The 20,472-nt window shown below is 47.0% G+C and overlaps 2 protein-coding genes across 6 annotated transcripts in view; one reads left to right on the top strand and one right to left on the bottom strand.

Annotated features, from left to right (window-relative positions):
* The window catches only part of GSG1 (germ cell associated 1), a 91,713-nt gene that overhangs the window by 35,052 nt on the left and 36,189 nt on the right, over nucleotides 1-20,472 (bottom strand). For all 5 annotated transcript variants that reach the window (XM_080570310.1, XM_080570309.1, XM_080570314.1 and 2 more), the window contains one exon: nucleotides 19,404-19,540. The gene's annotated coding sequence lies outside the window, so the exon portion shown is untranslated. The remainder of the gene's footprint in view (nucleotides 1-19,403; nucleotides 19,541-20,472) is intronic.
* EMP1 (epithelial membrane protein 1) lies at nucleotides 4,492-18,746 on the top strand. The gene is made up of 5 exons (XM_080570367.1): nucleotides 4,492-4,663; nucleotides 15,204-15,322; nucleotides 16,020-16,122; nucleotides 16,227-16,367; nucleotides 16,975-18,746. Exons 2-5 carry the CDS (start codon nucleotides 15,245-15,247, stop codon nucleotides 17,136-17,138), a joined length of 486 nt encoding a protein of 161 aa, XP_080426493.1. The 5' UTR covers nucleotides 4,492-4,663; nucleotides 15,204-15,244; the 3' UTR covers nucleotides 17,139-18,746.

Here is a 20,472-nt window from a genome sequence, read left to right as displayed (position 1 = left end):
AAAGTTACATTTTCCCTGCTTCAAGTCTCTACTTCCAGCACCAGCCATCTCACACTGCCTCTTCTAGGTGTTTAACACCTCCATCTGAGGATCACAACCAGCCTATCCAAGAGCTCCTGGAAAGGCAGAGCACTTCTGAGCTAACTGATCCACTGAGAGCTAGTCCAAACCCCTCAGCCAGTTACGAGTGAATTACCATTTATTCAGTCTGGCAGAATCTACAGACCTGCTGCAGAGACCACAGTACTTCAAGACAGTGTGAGATGCCAGTCCATCTACTGCATGGAGGAATCAACCCATCCTCAACCCCCCTCTCCAACATGAGAATGAAGTGTACGGCCCGTCTCACATGCAGGGACAAAACTGAACTCTAATCACCATGAAAAGTATGGAAGGAATGCTCTCCTTATCTCATGCCCTTCTTTTTTATTTTTTATTTTTTTAATTCCTGTTAAGAAACACGGACAACTTTAGGGCTTCCCAGATGTGGTAGGTGGGATGCAGGGAACGCATTATGACATTGAACCCATCCGTAATGCTTTACTCCTAGGGGGAACTACAGCAAGTCCTCAGCATCAAAGCGTTCTGCCATACTGCTCAAACACTACAAATCCAGGGCATTTTGAACACTGTACCTATCACCTGCTTTCAAAAGGTCAGTCAGACTGGCAGCCCTAGCTGATTTTAGAAAAAATTGATACGAATTTTTCCATAGGTTTTGTTCTTCAAGCAGTTTACTGAAGAATTTGGGCCAGAAATCAGCCCTGCCACCAAAAAGAGTAAAAATACAAAATCAGCTGAGTACAAGGCAAGTTACATCTGTTCACTGCTGACTGCAATCCATTCTTTTCTTGTACCACTGAGCTTGTAAAGTCATCTTCCCTAAGTGCTGGAAATCTAGCATCCTTAGGGGGACAGGAGCATGACAACAAACATTAGAGAAATGACCAAAACCATAAAGGTGTGAATTCCAATATCTGTTTCCTCAGAGCACAGCAAAGCTATAAATAAGGGAACTATCTCCCTCCCCTCTCCAGTGGATGAATGCTTCCGTTTGAAGCCCTGCAGGGTCATGCGTGACAAATGCAGTTTATCATAGGGCTCTGAGATGTATCATATGTCTCTGCAAGTTACTGTATCACATGGATAACCCCAGGATACACACACAAACACATCAGTTACACCATCAGAGAGCAGTATGAAACCTGCTGGTTTCTATTTTTTTAAACCCGCACATGAGCTCAGGCTCAGCCCCACCTTCTCCATGTCATGACAAGCGGAGAAGTAGCAAACAGCATGGAGCATATCAATTCCACCTGTCTTGCAACCAGCCAGCAGGATGTTGCACAGAGCAAATAACACATCTAAGAGAGAGGAAAGGGGTTAAATATTTTCAGATGGAAAGCCATGCTGTTTAGACTGGGGGGACTTATTATGCAATGTGTATTCGCAGATGGTTATCCAGACAAACTCACTTGTATAGCACATGTATGTGCTGTTGAATTCATACTAGAAAGCATCGCAGAGAGCATGGGAACTCTGCTACCATGGCCTATTTACCCTGGCAACCCCCTCTCTAGGAATGATCTCTTCTGGATGCTTCCAGCTGAGCCTGACCATGCCTTCCCCATAGCTAACTCCACACTTCATCTCCTCCTCCTCCATTCCTCCTTTGATGTGGGCTTGTCAAAGTTTAATGTTTGTCTTTCTTATCTAATGTCAGTGTAGATGCTCTTCTCGTTACACCAAGGACTATGGGTCATACACAGTAGTGATGTCTGCAGATGTATGGCAAAATAAGCAGACATATAGCAGCTGCAAGCTATTTGTTTGGGAAGAGCTTCAGCAAAGGCTTGGCATGCATGGGAAAGCTTCACCCTCTCATTGCCCATGGAAATGCCAATCCAGATTCCCACAGTTTAAGTTCTCATGGCTTTGACCTGACCGCCTCCTATTAGTCGGCATTCAGAAAGTCCTATGAAATGAGTGATGCTTAGGTCAAGGGACACCATGAATTATGGGGTGTGCATCTTAGGCAATTCAACCTTCACATGTCAACTGGCAGCACGTTTTACACTTTAGATCCCGTGATGAGACTTTTCACGTCACGGTTTCCATTGCAACCTCCCTTATGAAAACCACACACCCTAAAGGGAGAAGTTGCCAGAGGTACACAGAAAGACCAGCCTCTTCTCTAGATTGGTGGGTAGGGCTGGTTCTCCCTCACGCATACAGTAAGGCTCATTGAGCTAGCACTTCATCCACAGACAAACAGTGACAGAAAACAAGAAAAATGTCATCAACTTGAAATATTCTCCTGCCTTTACCTATCAGTAGGAACTTCTCTTAATTATACCCTGTCTTATCCCTCTCCAGAAAGACAGGTGGATGCAAGGATGGAAATATCCCAAAGAGCTACTGATCTGCTCAGGGGAACTTGAGCTGTTCCCTGACCTCACCATACCCTGACATTAGGGGGACCCCCTTACTTGCTTAAACCATCATCTTGCTTCCAAGGAGGAGCAGTTATCTGCACCTTTGTTTGCTTGACATTCACTGTTACCCTCCCTCACGCCTAGCTCGACAGGTAGAGCAACAGGGATGAAGCCAATTGCTGGTAGCATAGCAGTGTTCCTCCAGGGCCACAGTCACAGCATGTGACCTGTCTGGTTATGTTTCTTTACTCTTCTGGCCAGGCACCAATTTTTCCAGAAGGAGAGCTAGGAAGAAGCACTCCTGTGGGCAAGCTCCTGCTGACGCCGCAGAATGCTGCTACCTCCCTGCAAAGAGCCTGATGCTGGCCATTGCCTGGCTCAGCTAGAGAGCAACTTGTACAAAATGAGTTTGCTCTCTCTGGACAAAGATGTTTTGCCAGTCATGGGTCACTTCACACTCAATTTCTTAGCAGAATTCACTATCATTGCCCCGTCTGAGTGTGTTTTAGATGCAGGTGTTTGGGCTGTTGGGTTTCAGATGAGCACTTCTGCAGCAAGTTACCCTGGGGCAAGTGGGCAGTCACTTGTGAGCAGCTCTGGGGCAAAGAGCAAACCAATCACCACCAAACTCTGGTAAGCGGACCAGAGGGGCTACTTTATGACCACCTGGTCCAGAATTTTGTGTGGAGCTTAGCATCCCTCACTCCAATAAACTCTGCTGGGAGACCAGGGAGGGGCAAATAGGCAGTGCAGCTCAATGCAAATGCCAGCTCCTTCTGCAGGGTAAGCGAATGTATTTTGCTTTCCATGGGTATCATATTCATGTATATCACCGAATAAACACATTCTAACCCATATGTAATAAACATAGTTAGGTTTATTACATCCTTGGGGAACAAAATTCTGTCTTTATTTTCCATCAGTGGCAAATTTCCCATGGAACTGTCTGGGCATAAAGTCTTTGCCCACCATATGTGTCATATTTGTTGCTGTTTCATCCACAGATCTGTTTTTAAGTTGGTTGTTACAGTCTAAAATTAGACTGGGACAAGACACATATCAATAACACTAGAGAGGATGAATAATCTGAAAAATAGCAAAGTTTATTAATCTGTGTAGTCTTCAAAGAAAAAAGCTTTCTTTTTTGAATAGAAGCAATGCAGTCTCCTCCTCACTAAAGAGAGAAAAAACTTTGCCAGTTATTTTATCAGTAACTGCTCATCTCTTTCTGGGCCTCTGCAAAGGAAGGCTTGGTTCCTTACAGCAGCAGATCACCAACTCTATCACAATATGGATCACATCTTAACCAAGATGATTTCTGACAAACTTCGTCCTCTTTAACCAGCATCTTGAGCTCAGTCTTGCCTGTAGCATCCACGAGACATCATTCAATTCTCTGCAAATGTAAAGAATCTATTTTTAGAGGTCTTTAAGTTGACAAGAAATGCTGACCTCAGAAAACTGAATCACAAACTCCCTGTTCCCATGCTCTCCCTGTGGAAGCAAACCACCGCCATCTGGCCAGCTTGCTCCAGAGTCACCACCAGGCCAGAGCTGCATTTTGAGCATCTCTGCTCTTTGGTATGTTCCCAAAAGTCTTGCCCGTGCCCATCCCACAGGTCAGATTTGCATTCCCTCACACTGCCAACCTTGGCAATTTCTCTCTGTGCAGAAGAGGGGTGAGGGATGTGGTGACTCACCCAGCCTCACTATGTCCCATGCCAACCGGTTGTTTGCTTGTTTGAGGGAATTGTATTGTTGAAGTCTCGTTGCCACATTTGTAACTACACAATATTTTTTATGACAACCAGAAGTTCAGTTTTATAAACAGATGCTGTTGTGGGCCTCTATTACTCAGCTGGATCAGCGTCAGTCTTTTTTTCCAGGCTGCGGTCTCTGTGCTGAGCTCTGAGTCAGACACAACCCTACACAGATTTCTTTGAATCGCTGGTTTCCTCCCAGCGACTCTTGACACCCTGCCAACAAAGCAGGGCGTAGCTTATGAAACTTTTTTTTTTTTTTTTTTCTCCCTCGCTTTAAAGGCAGACTGATTCATAGTAACTCCTTTAAAACAGAGTGGAGAGACACCACCCTCGCGTACCACCGAGGAAACTTAAACCAGCAGCAGGTCACTCCCCTTCACTACGGCTCTGCGCTCCGGCACAGCAGCACCGCGGCCCCGCACGCTCCTTCTTCCACAGGTGCCAGCACCGGCCCCAGCCCACCCGGTAAGAGCTTCTCCAAATCCTCAATGACTTTTCTCACTCGCTGGTGCCTGCTCCCCTTGTCCTGCAGCCCTGGCTTGCTTTTCTCCCTTGCTCTGCCACTTTGACTTGGCGTACGAGCTCGCCACGGGATTCACCTCAACCTTTCAGTATTTGCTTTGAAATCCAGCTGTGTTACGGGGCAAAGCAACGCTGCAAGTATATAGCACTAGCTCCGGCAATGTAATTCTCGCCTCCAGGGCATGTGCAGCTGGGACACCAGCACGGGGAGCCCAGGCTCGGCCAGCAGAGATACGGGAGCTGCCACACTCCTTTGGAGCGGCACTGGCATTGTTTACAAATAAGGGAAAATGCCTGCTCGAAGTTAGACTGCTGGTTCTGCACTTCTGGCTCTTGCTCACATTTTTCTGCATGTCTCTGTTCTCTCTTCGCTCCGTCAGTATTTTGACAAGCTCTGATTTAAAACAACAGCCCTTGTTCCAAGTGAAGCCGGAGAGGCTTTGGGGCACAGTGGGGAGCAGCTCTCTCTTGCCGTTGGGGGTCCCAGCTCCTGAAGGCAGCCCCAACTGGCAGCCGAAGCGTTGTGATGGGTAGAAATGCATGCTGCACACCCCCTTGGCAGCACAGACCCGGGAGCAGGGAGTGCTGAGAGGCAAAGCGAGGGAGAGCGTGGACTTGATAGGGTGTGGTGGGGGCAGGCGCTGATGGGAAGTGAGGGATCGCAGAGACTGCCAGTTTTCCCTACGCACCTGCCTTTCTCCATGCAACCTCCCCCTCTCCCTCCCCTTCTTCACCACTTCTCTCACTTCATCAGTCTGCTGTGGTTTGTGTCCTGCGGTCAAATCCCTGAACTATTTTTGAGGTCTGAGAAAGGGAGCGCAGTTTGCTGGCAGCAGGCTTTGGTTCCTGCAGCAGGAACCCAGCCCGCCCCTACAGTTTCATGGGGCTGAAAAAACCCGAGACCATATTCAGTCCAGCTGAGAATCACTGGGGCTGAGGTTGGTGCTGTGGACAGTTACTATAGGGATGTCCAAGAAGCTGGGCTGTCCATGTCTTGTGGCAGCAGGATGGATTTTGTGACTTCTTGAGGTCCCCTCTCGCTTGCAGCTCGGTCACGCAGGGATGCCTCCTGCCTGAGAAATAGATGCGTTTCCGTGGTCAGGAAGCTGCCTGAGGCAGCTGACAGTCAGTCTGGGTGGAAAGTGTTTGGGGGAGTTGTCATGATTAACAATGAAATCGGTTTGTTAAAAAAATAAATAAGTAAATGCTGTGGCCACAGAGCAACTTTCACTCAAAGGTTTTGAATTCTTCAAGGCACCTCTGAGAGTAGCTTGGCGCACTTGACATTTCTGGATGGAGTGGGATTCTTTCCTGAGCAAACACAGAGAAGGGAGCAGGGCATGAAGAGTGTGAGAGCACGGAGCTCGTTAGCTATCGTTCCTGTGATAACAGGGGGCTAAGTCAGCCAAATATCCCCATGCCCCCACCCAGCACACCTCACCCAGCTGCCAAACCTGGGGACTGTGTGCAGAGGGAGCACGGGCTGGAAGGCAGCTTGCTTCCATTCGCCCCACTGGGGAGCAGCATCCAAAGGGCCGCAGCTCTCTCCTGCTCACACCGCGGTGCCTGGAAGCACGGCCTGGCAGGCGGCTGCTGCTCACCTACCTGAGGAGCTCCTCGCAGCAGGCTCCTGCGGCCGGCTCTCCCCAGCTATGAGTAATGCCTGGCTCGCAGGATGGGCCCTTCGTCTCGTGAGAGAGCTGGGCATCTCCGCAGGGCACGGGCCGTCCCGAGGCAGGCGTATGAGAGAGGTGGAGCCAAGCCGCGCCCAAAAGCACGCTAACGGACAGGGGATTTGGGATCCCGCCGGGAAACACCCAGCTCTGGGGTGGGTGCCATGGGATTGCTGGTGCTGCTCGCTGCTCGCTGCCCTGCTGGGGACAGGGGCTTGGAGAACCGGCCCTGCTGGCCTAGCCGCTGGTCTTTGGGTTTTGTGGTGTGTGAGCAATGCGAGTGCATGCGGGAATTGCTGCTTGGCGCCCTGGGGTGGAGCGGAGGTACTGTTTTGAAACAGCTCTGGGAGATCTGCTGATAATAGGCAGTGTCTTTTTGGTGAAATGCCCACCTGGGGGCCTTGCTTACAGTGACAGAGGAAGGGTTTGCTGCAGGCATGAATCCTTCTCCCTGTTCATCATCCCAGCTACAGGGCTGGCACATTGGAAGGCAGGCTGCTTCCTCAGCTCTATCCTCACTCTCACAGGGCTCCACAGGCCCCATCAGCCCCAAGCTGCAGATGTAACTCTTCGATCCGCAGCACATTTCTCGTTCCCAGTTCCCACTGGCTGCCTGATGGGTGCTCTCTTCACAAAGGGGAAGGGACCTGACTAGTGCCCAGCTGGGGTCTGCCCTCAGACACTCAGGCACCCCACCAGGCAAGAAGTAGCACTGCTAGACCCCCTGGATCTCTCCTCTGCCTGTACCCTTTGATAGGCAGGTGACAGCACTGCCACACAGCACAACGCAGGGCAGGCTGCAGGGTGTGGTACTCCCAATTTTTTTCCTTCCTGCTGTTCTCATGCAAAGAAAATGATGAAAAGGGACTAAAAGCTGAGATTTCTTCACCTTTCCTTTAGGCAAGGAGATGTAAGAGCCCCAGAGGTGCACACCCAAAAGGGGGGTAAGGAAGTAGATTTCCATCTCCCCATCTAAAGATGGATGCTTAATGCAGCACGAGTCTTTTCTGCTGAGGCAAAGGAGCATGCACAGTTAAAGAGACTCTTCTCCATGGCCTTGCTGAACTGATAGCTAACCGGTAGCTACAGTGCTGTAACACCAGCCCCGAATGAATGAGCTGAGGCACCAGCCCAAATGTGACCGTACAGATCCTCTGCCAGCACCAGTCATCCCATAGCACGACAAAGGGTCCAGCAGCAATTCCCCATATAAACAGCCCAGAGAGAAGTCTAGAGCACCTCCTCTTTTACACTGCTTTCTGATATTACTCTCCAGGGAGGGCAGCAAAGCAGTACATCCGGGGGCTGCAATCTGGAGCAGGATTTCTTCAGCCCCCCCCCGGGAGAGTTTTGGAAAGTACCTCCTGAGTTTGAACAGCTGGTCAATGAACAAAGGAAACCCAGGCCAAATTTACAGCTCCACACATCCTCCTCCTCCTGAACTATTTGCAGCAGGGCAGAGAGTACATGGAAGCTGCTCTCTGAGTAAGATCAAACGTAGTCCATGCTCTGTCATGGTAGGGAAGGACAACTCTGCTCCTGAACCCACATTCCCTGATGGACTGACCATTTCTCCAAGTTCTTAGTTAAGATTTAACCCTTTTCCCTCATAAAAAATTGATCTGCTCCACAGGCATGGGTGGGTATATGCCCACAATGAGCTTCCAGGGACAGATCCTGGACTAGGTCATCCCCAACCATGCAGAGAAACACAATGGGCTATTGAGCACTGGGTGGCTGAAAGCAGGTGAGCAGTGGCTAATGCTCAAGGCTTAGCTCTTGTGACATAGAGGATATCTTTGGATTTGAGGAAATCTGGGGTGAAGGCCTTCATTGCCCTTTTGCCCTCACAGGGCAGAGTCTGCTTAAGGTGGGGAGTTGTGAAAGCAACTGCCAGGACTGGGTCCAGCGTCCACATTCTTCTCATTCCTGATCGACATCTCCCCTACGGGCCCCAACAAGCCCTAGGAAAAGACAGTGAGAGCCATGGGAGAAAGAGGGGTGAGCTGCAAAATGCTCAGAGCTGGGAGCAAGCTGGTCAGGGGGCTGCTGAAGACCAGCTCCAGGAACTTGGTGCCAACCTGCCTGCTAGCTGGATTCAGCAGCTGCAGCCAGACCAGCGTGGTGTGCTCCAGCAAGGGGACTTCTCTTGTGCAGAAAGCCATTTCCGTATGTAACATGAGCTCAAACAACCCTTGTCTTGCATGGTTCTGCCAGCTCGTAGTAACTGCAGGCGTAAGCAGCCCTCTCAAAGCCAGACAGGACATTTTACTTCATGACCACCTTCATCCCCCTTTCCCCCCAAAGACCACAGCCCAACTCCAAGCTGCACAGCATCGTCTTGCTTGCACTTTATAGCCAGGAGGTGTTACTTCACTCATCCTCTCCTCCCCCCACAATATGCACTGGAGGTTGAAAGAAAGACCCATTGAACAATTTTGCAATTTAGTCCTGCACTGTGTTTTCCAAGCTGGGTTATAGGAACAAGGACACCCTGGAGGCAGACTGACCCAAAAGCTCAGACTCTTGAGATGTCTAAGTCACGTTGACCTCAGTGTCTCATAGTCTGTACTGGCACGTTCAGAGGTTTTTCAGTCTTGAGAGAGAGGGACTCTATCTGATGAGGAACCATTTCTTTACTCTCCTTAAAAATAAATAAATAAACAAATAAAAGGACAGTCCTTATAAAATTATCTATGTAAATCAGATTTTGCAGTTTTAAATTAATAAATGCAGCCAAAAACACATCCAATGTGGGCTCCACAGACCTTCCACCTCTATCTAAAGGCTATAGCAAGGAAGAAAAGCTGGCACTCCCAAGAGAAATGAAGAAATGGTATGTGCACTTCTGCTCACACCACGCTGTAACCTGATCTTCCCTGTCAGAGCTGTCAGATGGTTTCTCCCACATGGGCACTGTCAAACTCGTGCAGGTAAATATGTGCACCTATAAGGAATCCGTGCACGAGCACGCATGCATGCACACACATAGTTCAGCTCTGCTCACAGAGAAACCACAGACACACACTCCCATTCATACAAGGAGCCACACCGACCTGCACACACACACCCCTACACACACCGTGTCATCTCCCAGACCGTCAGTCCTCCCACAATTATTTCTTGCATATCTTGGCATCTTGTCTGAGCCCCTGCAAGTCCCAGCAACTCCCAGCCTTTCCCTATATCTAATTCACCCACCCAGGGACCATCCAACGCATCAGGGGCGAGGGTGCTTCCCAGAGAACCTCACAAGGTGCGGAGGATCACTTCTGTGCTGCTGCTAGCTTTGAGATCTCCTTCCCCACACTGCCATGCTCTCTGCCCGCCAGTCCCAGCCCTTCCACAGCATGTCTAGTGTAAGGAGTGACAGTGTTTTCCTCCCGCATCAGCTGCTGGCTGCCTGCCCAGCCCTGGGCAGCTGTCTCTTCCCCTTCCTACTACCAAGTGAGCTTTGGAGTTTCTGTTGATGTTGTCACATGGCTGAGTGCTCCAGGGTGGTTTCTTCAGGAGAAAATGCCAATTTCTCAGTGTCTGCCCTAGGAGCTCTGACATTTCCCCACTCTCGGATGAATCATGAGCACAAGAGCTGGAAAACCCTAGTGTCTCATTTTTTCTGACTCCCCCTTGCATCTGTCAGCAAGGGGAGGTTCGTTACCAAGGGTGCATTCTCGGGGACGTTGTCTGGCCCCACAAGAAGTGATTCACGTGCTGAGGCTTAACCACTCCCTTGGGAAAGCGATTCCCCCTGATCCCTTGGAGACTGTACCACCAGGAAATGCTTCCCAAGAACCAGGCAAAATCTTTCATTTAATTAAGCTTATATTCAGTTTTAACCCCTCGGGCTGCTCTACTCTTTTCTTTTGTTTGACATTCATCTGCTACTTCTACAGCCTTGCTGTACCCCATGTGGTCACCACAGACAGACAACACCCATGCACGCATAAAATCTTTTCACTGCCATAAACCAGAGGCTCCAAAGGTCTCTATGTGCCCACACACGCCTCCTGCCCAACCCTTTTCCCACACATGTGAAATCTCTTTCCAGAGGCACCAGCCTACTCATCTGCATCTCTATAAAAAGCATCTGACTTGTAAATTGAGTCAGGCCGGTCTGTCAAAACCAGGTTCTCAACAGCTGTGCTGGCGTAGAGTGGTTTGTAAAAGTCTGGAGTCAGCAAGGACTCCAGATTCAGCTGGATTTAAAGCAAGAAGCAGAGCAAAGGTTGAAAATAAAAAATAATAGTTAAAAAAAAAAATCTGCTTGCTTAAAATTGTCATGAGCTTTCTAGTATCAGTGCAATGGGTCCAAAGTCACCGTGCCACCAGAAGATCACAGAGAACATCACATCTTTGCAGACAGCCAAGTGGCCCTGGGCATGATGAGAATTCACGCTCATATCATGCACAGCGACAAGGCGTGTAATCATAGCAGGGCTAACATGAAGCCATGGCCTCAGCTCAGTCAAAGGCAGATCTATGAACTCAGTAGAAAGTTTTATTCTACCCTGAGATTTCCCCTACTTGATGGCATCATGGCAGCATTGCTATTTGTAGGCTACCTTTGCTGTGAGGAATGTACCAGTGACAGAGGTGGCAGTTTGTGACAGTTTCAGACAGCATCAAATACTTTGTGTTTTCTGTCCCATTCTTTCCAATTTTGCCCTTCCTTTCCGAGTGTCCTTGACCCTGACTCAAAGCACCAGTATTGCTGTGTCTATGGCCAGGTTCATGTGCTTTCTCTGAATACTGGAAAATATATCCTACTGCCACCATCAGAGACAGTGTACTGGTTGAGAAGGACCACTGATCTGACTTATGCATTTTTTATATTCTGTGGTGGCAGCCAGGGGAGGCAGAATTTCTTTCATCTCAGTTGTTTTCAATCTACGGAGATTTTTGTTGTGTACACAAAGGTATATAATCTTTCCCCAAGATGTTGAAAAATGGAATGTCTTAATCCCAAGGGACTTCAGCAGAAAACCTGATTTTCAGGGGAGTCAGAGGTCACCACAGTGCTCACAGAAGGTGTGGTTTAGATGTCGTGCTCTGTGGACTCTGTATGCTCCCCCCTCAGTCAGCATCTCTCAGTACCTCATCAGTTCACCCTAGGAGAGGTAGTCCCATGCAGAAACTTCAGTTCAGAGAGGAGAAGGGGAATACAAGTCAGACAACTTCACCCCTCAGGAACATTTCAGATCCAAAATATTTCAGATTTAATTGAGAGTGTTCCGATTTTTCAACCAAACAACCCAATCATTCCTGTGGAAACATCCTGTACACTTCCTCTCAACTCCTTTTCTCTGCAAGAAACAAAAGACCACTATCTAATCTGGCTTGTCCTCTTAAGTAATCCACTCCTGGTATTTGAGGAACTATAATATGGGAATTATACTTTGTTATATCTCCAAGTGGCACTTTGCATTCCATCCTGATGCTATGCTAAGCGATAAACTAAGGGCAAGGACTCACTTCTCTGGACTGCCCTCCAGACAGCAGGTTCCAAAACACTTCACTAGACAGAGGGAGGTTATGGGTGGCTACATTTTGCCTGCATGGAAAAACTTTGTCTCAGTTTTTAATGGAGTGCTTGACTGCTTGAACTTGAACTAGGGTGCAGCAGATCTGTGTGTTGTTTCCTCCTCTGTGCACTCCTGCATGGATAGAGAAAAAGTCTCTGTGTAGATAGTCTGTCGTGCTTATCTGTAGGCATTTTTGTGCTGAAGGCTTCTATGGTGATCGTTATTCATGGTTACTGTTGGTGGGACTTGCTATTTCTCCTCATCTGTCAGCCCAGCCTGCTGTCATCAGTGCAAGATCTTCTCTCTTGACTTACCCATGCAGTTCAGCAGGTGCATGATCTTGGCTCCTTCTTCCCCACCAGAATGTCCTACCTCAGTAGTCATTCTACTCTCATATCTCAGCCTTGTTTTCTTTGGCTTAGCTGGAGTCTCTCCTTAAGAAAATGCACCAGGAGGTTCAATGCAGGATTCACAGCCTGTTTGCTTGACTGGTTCTTGAGAAGCAGCCCTAAAACTAACAGTGTCCTGAACACTTTTAGGGTTAAATAATTATGGTTTTGAGAGCTTTGGGGTGAGTCAGTGGAAAAAAATGGCAGCTCTATGAAGGTTAAGACTGACTCATAATCCGAGAAGAGCCGAAGGAACTCCAAATCCAACTGCAGTTTAGGAAGGGGAATGTTAGAAAAGGCATTTGCATGCAGTTGTGTCCTATTGCTCCAGCAGTGTGACCCCACCCTGTAGCGGAGAAAGATGTCTCACACTTAACAAATGGAAAGAGTATCCTGTCAGTCACTAACGTTCTGCCAATTTCTCTGCATAATGGGAGGAAAAGTCCATGTCATATAGTCAGAGAGAGATGACTTTATTTCAATGCTGTTCACCCACTGTTCCTTTGGGATTGTTCTCCAGTGTTTTATTTAAAAGGCAGAGAGAGGTAAAGGAAGGGGAAAGTGAATGAATAGAGAGGGAGGTGTGTGCTTTAACTCACAAAGATTCAAAACTAAGCTATGAACATATATCCCGGGGGGGGGATGCATTTGATAGCATGTATATTCAGGGAGAGGTGCTGATGTTCTCAGGAAGTAGGTACATTGAAATCACCTGAACTGACAGTGCTCTAAAGCAGTGCAAAAACTGGGCAGAAAGAGCAAAGGGAATAAAGGATTTGGTTTTCTCCTTTTCTTCTTTCTTTTTTCTTTACATTGAAAAGTAACATTTCCCCTCATTTTCCCTTCTGAATGCAAACAGAAGATGCATTTTAAAGGACTATTCTAGTCCTTTAGGATGTCATGAAAGTAGGTTTTCAGTCTTTCAAGTACAGGGCTTTTTTGAAGGTCCTCAAAAATAATCAGCAAAAAAAACCACTGAACTCATTTTTAAAGAAACATGGAAAAGAACATTCATCTAGGAAAGGAAGAAAGTTTAGCCACTGTTCAGCAAAGGCACAGCAGGCAGGTCTGCCATAATTTGGTATATACATAACAGTAGATGATAGTGGCAATAGCATTTGTTACATTCTGTGTATGAACCAAGGTAATCAGAAACAAGGATGACAAGTATTCAAAGGGATGGAAGCATTTGACTTAGATGCTGTGTTCAAGGTACCTGCTGCAGCTGTATAACTTAGTTCAGTGATAGCAATAGTTTCACAGCTCGAGGTACAGTGGAGGTATTCATATCAGTTCTCATCCAGCACTTGGTGGCCAAGTTCTTACTCAGGAGATATGACCAGTCACCAAACCTAATTCATCCTTCTAAAGAATTATCTTTCTTGGGTAGGAGGGCTGCATAACAAAGCTAATCCTGAATTTGGACAAAGTGCCACCGATGGAGAAGCCTGCCTGCCCACTGTGGTTTGTGGAAACTGTATACAAAGCAGTGCAAGGAATAGCAGCAGCACTTTAAAGGAATACAATCCCATATACAGCCACAATGAAAGACAGGAGTGGAGAAGGTGGAGTCAGTGAGTAAATAAAGAAAATATTTATAGGACCTTACAAAGCTTTTTGTCACAGTTTGCATGAAAGACATCATGAAATATAATTGTGTTGTTCCTTGACAATGTTACCACACCCTGTACAAATTGTGACAGCATCAAACCTTACTTGAGTCACATGGACCAAAATAACTTGACAGCCAACATTAATCAAATGCTTGACACTGCTCTTCAGTAGCACTTCAGTATCATCCCTACCAAGAGATAGAGCAACACAGCCTGTGACACTTTCTAGGAAGGAGTCTTTCAATGGCCACAGAGTGGGCCCAGCAAACTTTCCTGCCTGATATCTGTGGCTATACTGACTGATTACTACTAAATTCCTGGAAGGAGAGGAAATATGCTCACTCACTTTGTATGAATTGCCTGCACTCACTCTTACAGCTGAGATTTATTCCTTGTATTTCACATTTTCAGGGAAAAAGCCACCAGACTTCATAAAGAGTGTCATGAGAGCTATCTAAAGTACATTCCCCTCCCAAAAGCCTTGTCGTTCCAATGACATGTTCATCAATGATAATGAATCTTAAAAAAGTAAAAGTTTGCAGGGTGCAGAGGGGGGAAAAAATAAAAAAAAATAATTTGCATTACAAGAGAATCTTACTGCAGTAATAAAGTGATCTGCATGCCTCTAGTTTTAAAAAGGAAATGGGTACTTTTCAAAATTAAGCATCTTCCTCTATTCCAGAACACCTCAGTGGTGTTTCTGTTCCAGTTATTCTCTTTACATAATGGAGCAGGCCAGTGAGTACTGGGAGTCCCCCAGTCCATTCTCTACCATTGCTCAGCACCTGATGTACCCAAGGAACAACCATTCCTCCACTCCGCACCACCTGTCAATGTCCCAGACCAGCTGGAGAAGGCTGTACTGCAAAAGGAAAAGAGAACAGGAAGACAAAATCTTTCCTGACCTCCGTGAATCCTGTGAACAGAAACTCTGCTTCCTGGAGTGTAGGCCTGGAGTATGTCGTTTTTATTTTACATAACCACACACCAGTTTAAGCAACCTATGTATATACCCAGGCTATTTTTAAAATGCTATAAAGCTAACTACCCCTGCTCTACATCTCCTCCCAGACTGGTTCCTTTACCTCCAGGCTTTCTTTAACTGCTTGAGCAACTCCCTTGCAGATTTTGACAAAGGTTTTAGCTATGTTTTTTTGTGACTACATGCTTCCAGAATGGTTTTAAGATCAACCTGCTTTGTCACATGTAAATAAAGCTTACAACAATGGTATTCTTTGATTTAGCCCTTCCCTTCATCATCTCCCTCTGCTCTTGTTCTCCTCCAGAGCTCTCTGCATTAGCGACACCACCTAGGAAGGACGCCAAGATGTTGGTGCTACTGGCTGGTATCTTTGTGGTTCACATCGCCACCGTCATCATGCTCTTCGTCTCCACCATTGCCAACGTAAGTAGAGACCACCCTGGAGGAGACACCTGGGGGCTGCTGTCACCTTCTGCAGCAGTAGCCCATCATACGGCTGGCAGAGGGACGGGCTGGTGGGTGCTGAGGTCTGTAGATGAAGGACATCTGCTCGCAAGTAAGGGTGCGATGCAGGGAGTCCAGGGCATGCGAGCCGAATTGGGGTGGTATGGGGAGGCAGTGGTATGGGGAGGCAGCCTGTCGTACCCGGTGCTGCATCCCAGAACCGGCAGCACCTGAACGCTCCTCGTGCAAGCGAGAGGAGATCAGCAGCTGATGGCTTTGAAGTGGTATTTATCATCCCATCTAGCTGTCAGGCTGTTACATAATTACGCGCTCTCCCGTGCCTGTCTGTTTTTATGATAACAGCCCGCTCCCGGGAGCCGCCATCCACACACCTCCTAACATTTTACCCCTTATCACCACCCACGAAGGCCCGCGGCCCAAGCACCGCCGGGCCCTGGCCCCGCCGCCGCCTCCATCTTGGGACGCGCCGCCCGCGCCAGGCCCCTCAGCGGCGGGGCGAGGCCGCCGCCATTTGCCGCCGCCATTCGCCGCCGTGCCCGGGGCGATGGTGACCCCTGGCGGCTCCGCGGGGCCGGCCGGGCCCGGGGCTGTGTCCCCCCACCACCACCACCCCGGTACGGCTACCCCCCAACACAATTGTGTCGTCCCGTTTCAGGTTTGGATGGTGGGTAACACCACCATGGGAAGAGCCTCGTGGGGACTCTGGCTAATGTGCAATGGCACCTGCAGGCAGCTGACAGTCAGCAGCAGCGAAGCGGGTGAGTGACATCTGCATTTTCGTTGTGGCAATGATTTGCCAGACTTTGGTACACAATACCGAGGCAGAGTCCTGACCTCAGATCTGCTCCCTGTGTGTTCACAGCTTCCCTCAAAGCAGCACAAGCCTTTATGATCCTCTCAATCATTTTCTCCGTCATCGCGCTTGTCATGTTCATTGTCCAGCTGTTCACCCTAGAGAAAGGCAAACGTTTCTACATCACTGGAGCCATCATGCTGGTTTGCTGTAAGTATGCACGCCTTGAAATAGCTCTGCATGCTTCCTAGTGCCTCCGCAAGCACAAGTAGCCACACGTGTCTGCAACACATGGCCATCGGGGAAGCTGTCAGCCAGCTAGAAGTTTCCAGTGGCCCAATTTTTTGGTAAAATAAAGCATAGAGGAACTGAAAAGTGATATATACGTATTTTTAATCTAATTTAGATAATGAAAATATTTCCAGATTTTCATTAGAAATTCCCAGTGGGTTTTGCAAAATACCTTTGAAGAAAAAAAAAAAAAAAAAGAATTCAAGTATTTCAGGGGGCAGGGGAATAAACAGTTAGACAGCTACTGCTCATAGGATTCAACGTGTAGCGCCAAACTGTCTGCAGATCTTATTGCTGATTCCCAGTTATCAAAAGTTTATTCCACATGGCACCCAATAAGCAAGCCCCAAGTCATCATGTCTGCAAGAGAAACCCTCTAGAAATAAGCCTAATGGGCAGCAGCCCCTCTCTCAGATGACGCAAGACATGCATTGCAACCTCAGGGGACAACATGACTTCAGATGTCCTGCAGCAATGCTGGTTTCTGTGCATTTTCCAACTCTCTGTTTTCCCTTCCTTCCCACAGGGTTGTGCATTCTGATTGGAGCCTCCATTTACACAGCTCGGTTCACAGGCTTGCGGTCAGGGTTCACAAATGTTCACCACGGCTACAGCTTCATATTGGCCTGGATCTGCTTTTGCTTCAGTTTCATCATTGGCATCCTCTACCTTGTTCTTAGGAAAAAATAAGGCTGATGGGAGTACTGGGGAGAGGGTTGGCTGCTGGAGACAGGGAAGAATTGCTCTGCTGAGAGAACTGTTGGGCCAATAGAAAAAAAAAAGAAAAAAGGAAAAAGAAAAAAGAAAAAAGAAAGAAACAGCCACCATCATCACTTCTGCCACCACTACAGAAAAATACGTAACAAAACTAGAATCCTCAGAAACTCATTCACCAAACAGAGGGAAAAACAGCTCCAACTGATCTCTCACTCCTGGGGCTGCTGCACCAGAAATCTGCAAGTGACCCAGACAGCTGTTCCCCTTTTCTGCAAAGTTATGCGATACCTTCACAAACATTCAAGTCCAGCAGTGATGACTGAAGAGCACCACAAAAACAAGGGCTACATCTTTTTCCCTGTCTAGAGCCCTTCCCACTTACCTTTCAGTGTGCCTTGTGGGTTGGGCAGTGAGGCTTATGACTCCTTTTTTTGTCTATTGAAACAAATGGTATGGGCCTTTTGTTACAGTTATATATATATATATATATATATGCACATATAAGAAGGTTAAAGACATTAAATTGAGAAACAACCCAATAGAAATCAGATTAAATTAGTATTAAAAATGCTACATGAACACTGCAGCAATATTTTTTTTCTGTTCTGTTTCCTATCTGACATTCCCACAGTTGAATCAAATACAGTTAGGAAGGGCAAATATACAGGCATGGATGACGGACAGAGAGAGAGAAAAAGAAGAGGGGTGGGGAAGGTACGTAGGGGTTCCTAATTACAGAGGATGCAGTTGCTCAATGATGCATATGCAGGGAGGGAATCATTTGAATGTGTATCTACATTTAAATCTTCTATTTAGCTCTAGAACATAGCAACAACACTGGAACATCACTTTTTTTTTTTAAGTCCTTATCTGTAGGCAGGTGGTTTTTTTGTTTGTTTTGTTTTGTTTTGTTTTGTTTTTCCACATCGTCATCCAGGACATAGTATTAATTGAGAGCCCCAAGTTGTGACAAAACTTGTCACAAAAGCAGATGCTACCTGTTAGCAGAGGAAAGGTATTCCCTGATGAGAGACTTGGAGAGATGAGACAGGACTTGTGTGTTCTGCTCCTTGCTGCACAATCTTAGGCCAGTCACAAACCGGTGCTTTTCCATCTGCCTATACCTACCTCCCAGGGTTGCTGAGATATTTTGAGTCCACTCTGTAATACAAGGTCCCCATGTGAAAAGCTGGCATGGGTAAGTCAGGCATTGTTACTGCTGCAACCCACATATTTCTGTCAGTTTGAAGAATCTCAGTTGCAAGCTGACTTTATAAGGGACAAGAGGTCAAAACTTCCTGTGACTCCATCCATACCTAAAAGGCAGAGTATCTAAAAATGTATAGGTGCAGATTGTGCATGGACCCTGTTTACCTCTCCCCACCCCCTACCTCCACCCCCCCTTCTGTTACATTTTCTTCTTATGTAGACTTTATCAATTTGGTGGATATATTCTATTACTGTACGTTGCTGTTTCATTAACAAAGGTTATTTCATATATATTCACTGTAAATACTTTGAAATGCATATTTTTAACTTTAAGGGTATAAAAATAAAAAATCTGATTCCCTTTATAATAAAGAGTTTTGCTTTGGTGCTTTTTCATTAGTATTTCATATACTTGTTAACAGGTATTCGCTGTACTCAGTGAATCAAAGCTCATTCCTTTAGGATGATGCAGAACAACCATGTTCTCTTTTTTTGTCAGTCTAAAAGATCTCCCTTTTTGGAGGGGAGGAGGAAGCAGAACAACTGTTAAGAGTTCTTGCTTCAGGCTCTCTGCAAGCTCAAGCAGATAGTGTGGGCAGTGGTAACACTCAGTCCTATAGCCAGGCTTTGCTTCACATCCAGGAGAGCTGGCAGTGTACTTTCTCACTGGCTGAATCTCGTATCTGTGTAAACTGGTGCCTAAGGTGGTGCAATATTTATTATGTCTAAGACCAACCCTCAGTACAAGTGATTCCTAAAGCAATATCACCAAGGTGTTTGGGCCACTGGACTTGGTAAAGCTCCTTAGATTTGATCGAACACAGTAGTGGCTCAAGAGCTTGAACAAAGAGTCCGAAGACCAGGACACGGGCAGGTCTCACCAAACCGTGGGCACAATCCTATAAGCTCTGAGGTGAGACCTATCAGGAATCAGCTTGGTAGGATTATTATTTTTTTTTTAAATCAATTAAGCCACCTTAGGAAAATCTAAAATGCAGGCTAATCAAGGGCAGAACCATGACATGATACCTGTGGAAGGTGAAGTTTCATCAGACGGACATCATATGCAGCAGGGTGTGGGAAGGCTCATCGTGTGCAGTGGGTGGACATTTCTCTTGTCTCAGGAGGTCCCAGGAATCCTGCTGTGCCTCATCCTCTTGGCAGTCCTAGAAGTGCAGGGTAAGCAAAGACTGGTCAGGCACTGGGGGATGAGAGTCCTCTGGCTACAGGTGGGGAATACAAGAGGATGCTAGCCAGAGAGCTCTGCAGGAGCGTTTCCACTGCTAGGCTGGTATCTGTGCCTTGTTTCTAGCATGGCACAGATCACACCTGACAATATAATACCTTACATGATGACAAGACAATCCCAACTTTGTTGGGATGCCCAGGACAGGTCACAGACAATGGTCTCAATTTTTGAACACTAGTCTCCTTTTGCCTCGCTGCATACTGTTGTTGTTGGCAGCTCAGCAAGGATATGAATGCTACTTGATACTCTGGGCAGCTTGGTTTGCCTGAAAAACCACCTGGGCTTTTAGAGAATCAGTGCTCTGATCTATAGTCAGTAAAAATTACTGGATCCTCTGGCATCTGGCAATCCTTGTCAACCCAGTCCCTTAAGTATAACCCATCGCAACTGAGACAGTCTTTGTTTTACACCTGGTAGCTCTCACCACCAGCTTCTCAGTCCTGTTACATTAGGAGATGGCAGTCAGGGAATTACATTTGGCCCTGTCAGAACAGAACACACCAAACAGAAAAGCAGATGCCCACAAAACTAAATCAATTACAAAACATAAGGAAGTTGAAAAGGATATGAGCAAAAAGCACTACTGGTTGTGTCATATGACTGGTGTTTGCTCAAAAAACGTTTTCAACACAACCTGGAGGGTCACTGACCCAGCATCACACAGACTGCGAGATGCAAAGTCATGGCACTCCAGAAAGATCCATTATAGGGATTTCAGGAACCAAGCCTCACAAGGACCTGGACCCGAACAGACTCCATTACATCAGGGACAAATCACAGAATCCTTGCACTGGGAAGAAAGGCCTGAGACAGAGGAAAAACTGATAAACAAAATTCCTGAGGTACCCC

Source organism: Anser brachyrhynchus, assembly GCF_964034855.1.
Source record: "Anser brachyrhynchus genome assembly, chromosome: 1".
Classification (NCBI taxonomy): domain Eukaryota; kingdom Metazoa; phylum Chordata; class Aves; order Anseriformes; family Anatidae; genus Anser; species Anser brachyrhynchus.
This window is presented reverse-complemented; position numbering and strand designations above follow the sequence as displayed.

Bases quoted from the DNA above. Each gene is read 5' to 3' on its own strand.
- EMP1 (XM_080570367.1), top strand. From the start codon at position 15,245: ATGTTGGTGCTACTGGCTGGTATCTTTGTGGTTCACATCGCCACCGTC. The intron at 16,123-16,226 runs GTGAGTGACATC...GTGTGTTCACAG, and splicing joins AGTCAGCAGCAGCGAAGCGG to CTTCCCTCAAAGCAGCACAA. The intron at 16,368-16,974 runs GTAAGTATGCAC...TCCTTCCCACAG, and splicing joins AGCCATCATGCTGGTTTGCT to GGTTGTGCATTCTGATTGGA.